General features: G+C 62.7%; 1 protein-coding gene across 1 annotated transcript; it reads left to right on the top strand.

Moving 5' to 3' along the window:
- On the top strand, window positions 226-2,760 carry BHLHA9 (basic helix-loop-helix family member a9). Its single transcript, XM_013981203.2, has one exon. It carries the CDS (start codon window positions 930-932, stop codon window positions 1,602-1,604), a length of 675 nt encoding a protein of 224 aa, XP_013836657.2. The 5' UTR covers window positions 226-929; the 3' UTR covers window positions 1,605-2,760.

Here is a 3,186-nt window from a genome sequence, read left to right as displayed (position 1 = left end):
CCACTGGGGTCCTTCTCTAGGACTAAGCATTATTCTTTTTCTAAGTCTATACGTAAAATTAAAATCCTTGGGGTAGGGGATGGGGAGTGGGTCCACTGACTTCATCGCATGGCAGTGCTGTCATGAGACAAGGCTACTCAAGGACCCAGGACTCTAAAAGATGCCCCTGATGGGTACCGCAAGGGAAGCCAGAGGGACAACTTTCCAAAACCCTCTGCTGCCAATTTGGTCCATCTCTGCCTGTGGAAGGGGGAGCTGAAGGGAGGCAGAAGGTGAGTAAGGCCAAATCAAAACCCAAACCCAGAATCCCAGTCAGCCTCACTCGGGTAGCTGAGGGGCCAGATGCTGCAGGTCCCCGATCTGCCCCCGCCCTGTCTGAACGGCCCCTCCCTTACTGGTCCCGCTGGAACAGTCATGCTTTCCTCTGTGACAGCCCTGTGGTGGCCCACCGGACTTGACACAAACTTTCAAGGTTCGTTAACACACGCAGCAGCCACTGGGGCCCTTCTGTGCACTATCAGCTCTCCTGCTTGAAGGCCAAGCTGGCACGCTATTTGGGGTCACGAGGAAGAATGGAGAACGCAGCCACCCCAGAGAGGCCCCGGCGTGAAGCAGGGCAAGCTCTCTCCAGCGGCTGAGCACTGCCCTGGGCGTGGCCAGGGTGCCCGGCAGGTCCACTCCTACAAGAATCTGCAAGCTTCCTCCCTTCCTTCCTCCCTCACCAACCTACCTGGAGGCAGGTAATAAAGCAGGCGGAGGGAGATGGATGGATGGGGAGGGCGGAGAGCCACGTGGTGCCATAAAGCCCAGCTGGAGAGGGCCTGTCGCGGGAGTGTCCAGACTGCAGGAGCCAGCGCGCTCAGAAGGTGGACTGTCAGCCTTGTGAGAGTCGGAGCCGGAGCCGGAGCCGCAAGGCCCGGGAGGAGGCCATGCACCGAGGTGCGCCAGGACCAGGCCTCGGGGGCCTGAAGGGGGCCGAGGACTCTGCCGAGGACTTGGGGAACGCTTGCCTGGGGGCTAGGAGGGAGTTTGGGGTGCTGAGGGAGAACGGCCAGCCCTGCGGCCTGGGCGAGGCAGAGGAGACGGCGGGCGGCCGAAGGCGCAGCCGGCCCGTGCGCTCCAAGGCGCGGCGCATGGCGGCCAACGTGCGCGAGCGCAAGCGCATCCTGGACTACAACGAGGCCTTCAACGCGCTGCGCCGCGCGCTGCGCCACGACCTGGGCGGCAAGCGGCTCTCCAAGATCGCCACGCTGCGCCGGGCCATCCACCGCATCACGGCGCTCTCCCTCGTGCTGCGCGCCAGCCCCACGCCGCGCTGGCCCTGCGGCCACCTGGAGTGTCACGGCCAGGCCGCGCGCGCCGGGGACGCGGGGGACCCCGGCTGCCGTCCGCCGCAGCCTGCGCCGCTGCCCGCCGGGCCCTTCGCGCCGCGCTGTGCCTCGTGCTTCCCGCACGCGCCCCTGGGACGGCCCACGGCGGTGGCCGAGGCACAGGGTGCCGCCCAGACCTCCGCAGGAAGCTGGCGTCGATGTCCAGGGGCTCCTTCTGCCTGGCCGCGAGGCCACCTGCGAGCGGGTCCCGGGATGGGCTACCAGCACTCCTGACCGGGCACCGAGGGCCCTCGCGGGCCTGGATGGAGACCGGCCTGGGAGGAGCCAATGGCAGGATGACTCCAGGAGGGGAGATTATAAAACCATCCGGAGCAAAACTGAATGGGCTGAGGCCTGAGGGGGAAAGGAGGCCCTTTGCCAGTGAGAAGGAACTCTGGAGCCTGGGGCTGCACCCACCCCCCCCAGATCCCCACAACCCCAGCCTCCTCTGAAAGGAGCAGGATCCTGCTGGGCTCTTACCTTTGGACTTGAACTCCTTTTGGAAAGTGACCTTTGTTTGCATTGTGGGCCTTGGGGTCCTATTGTCTTGCTGCTTTTTAGGAGAATGGGGCTCTGGACAGAGGGGTTGTGCATGGGGGTGTGGGTGGCACCTGGTGTGGTCTGATAGCACAGTGTGGGGTCCCCTCCCCCTGCCTGTGCAGATGCCCCAAGTCTGATCTGGGAGAGGCAATCAGAAGCAGCCAAATAAAAAGAAGCTGTCATCCCCGTTTGCTCCCAGGACTCCATTAGGCCCAGGAGCCCAGGGTAGCAGGAAGGCCTGAGGGGCTTGAGGCCTGGAGGCTCACCCTGGAATGTTTGGCCACAGCCGGAAGCCCACAGGTAGGTACTTGGAGACACTGTACCAAGTTCATGGGAACACCCAGGTGTGCTGAGCCCTGGGAGGGGCACCATGGGAAAGGACATTATTTGGAGGGAGAGCCGGACTGGGAAGTTCCTCTCTGGCCCCCCTGCAGAGCTGCAGTCTGCGCTTAGCCCCGGGAGGGTGGCAATGAGCAGAGTCTAGGCCAGTCTCAGGGAAGGAAGCTGAAGGCAGGGCCAAGGATTGGGGGGTCAGTAAGTTCTGTCTGTACCCCAAGCAGTGGGTGGCTGGAGCTCCCAGGGACGAGTGGGGCCAGTGCAGAGGGGCAGACTTGGAATCCAGGAAAGTGGGGCCTCGGGCCAAGGCTGCTGAGAAAATGTGCGGGATGGCCGGCTCCTCAGAGAAGTCTGGAGAGCTGCTGTGTCTAAGACGAGTGCTCCCGAGTCCGTGTCAGGCCTCACTCAGGCTGACCTGGCTGACGTTGCACGGACTGCTTGCCGAGGTGAGGACACGGATGTGCTGGAGGAGGTCTGAGGGCTTTCTGGTCTCCTTGGAGAGCTGGGCTCTGGCCAGCTGGAGGGGGAGGGGGGAAGAGTTACACAGCTCAGAATGAGGGACCCCACAAAAGCTGGAGAGATGCCCATAGATACCCAGGGAGGAGTGGGGGGGGTATCCCCAGAACCTTCGAGATGAGGCTCACCATCCTAATTACAGGTGTCTTTGCTTTCTGCAAGTGAGATGCTGGCCGGCACACTTTGCACCTGGTCCCCAGTCCACAGGGCTCCAAATTTCACAGGGCAGGTAGCTGTGTCACAGACCATAGAGCAGAGGGTCATGGGGGCCAGCCAGGAGCAAAATGTGGGACTCTGGCCTCAGGCCTGCCCGCTCAGCATCCCTTGTCAGGGAGGTCTGACAGCAGGAGAAAAGAATCTGACCTGCCTGGGATCCCATCTCTGCTCTGCTACTTACTACATGGGGGACCACTCAGGCCTCTAG

Source organism: Sus scrofa, chromosome 12 (genome assembly GCF_000003025.6).
Source record: "Sus scrofa isolate TJ Tabasco breed Duroc chromosome 12, Sscrofa11.1, whole genome shotgun sequence".
Taxonomy (NCBI): Eukaryota; Metazoa; Chordata; class Mammalia; order Artiodactyla; family Suidae; genus Sus; species Sus scrofa.
This window is presented reverse-complemented; position numbering and strand designations above follow the sequence as displayed.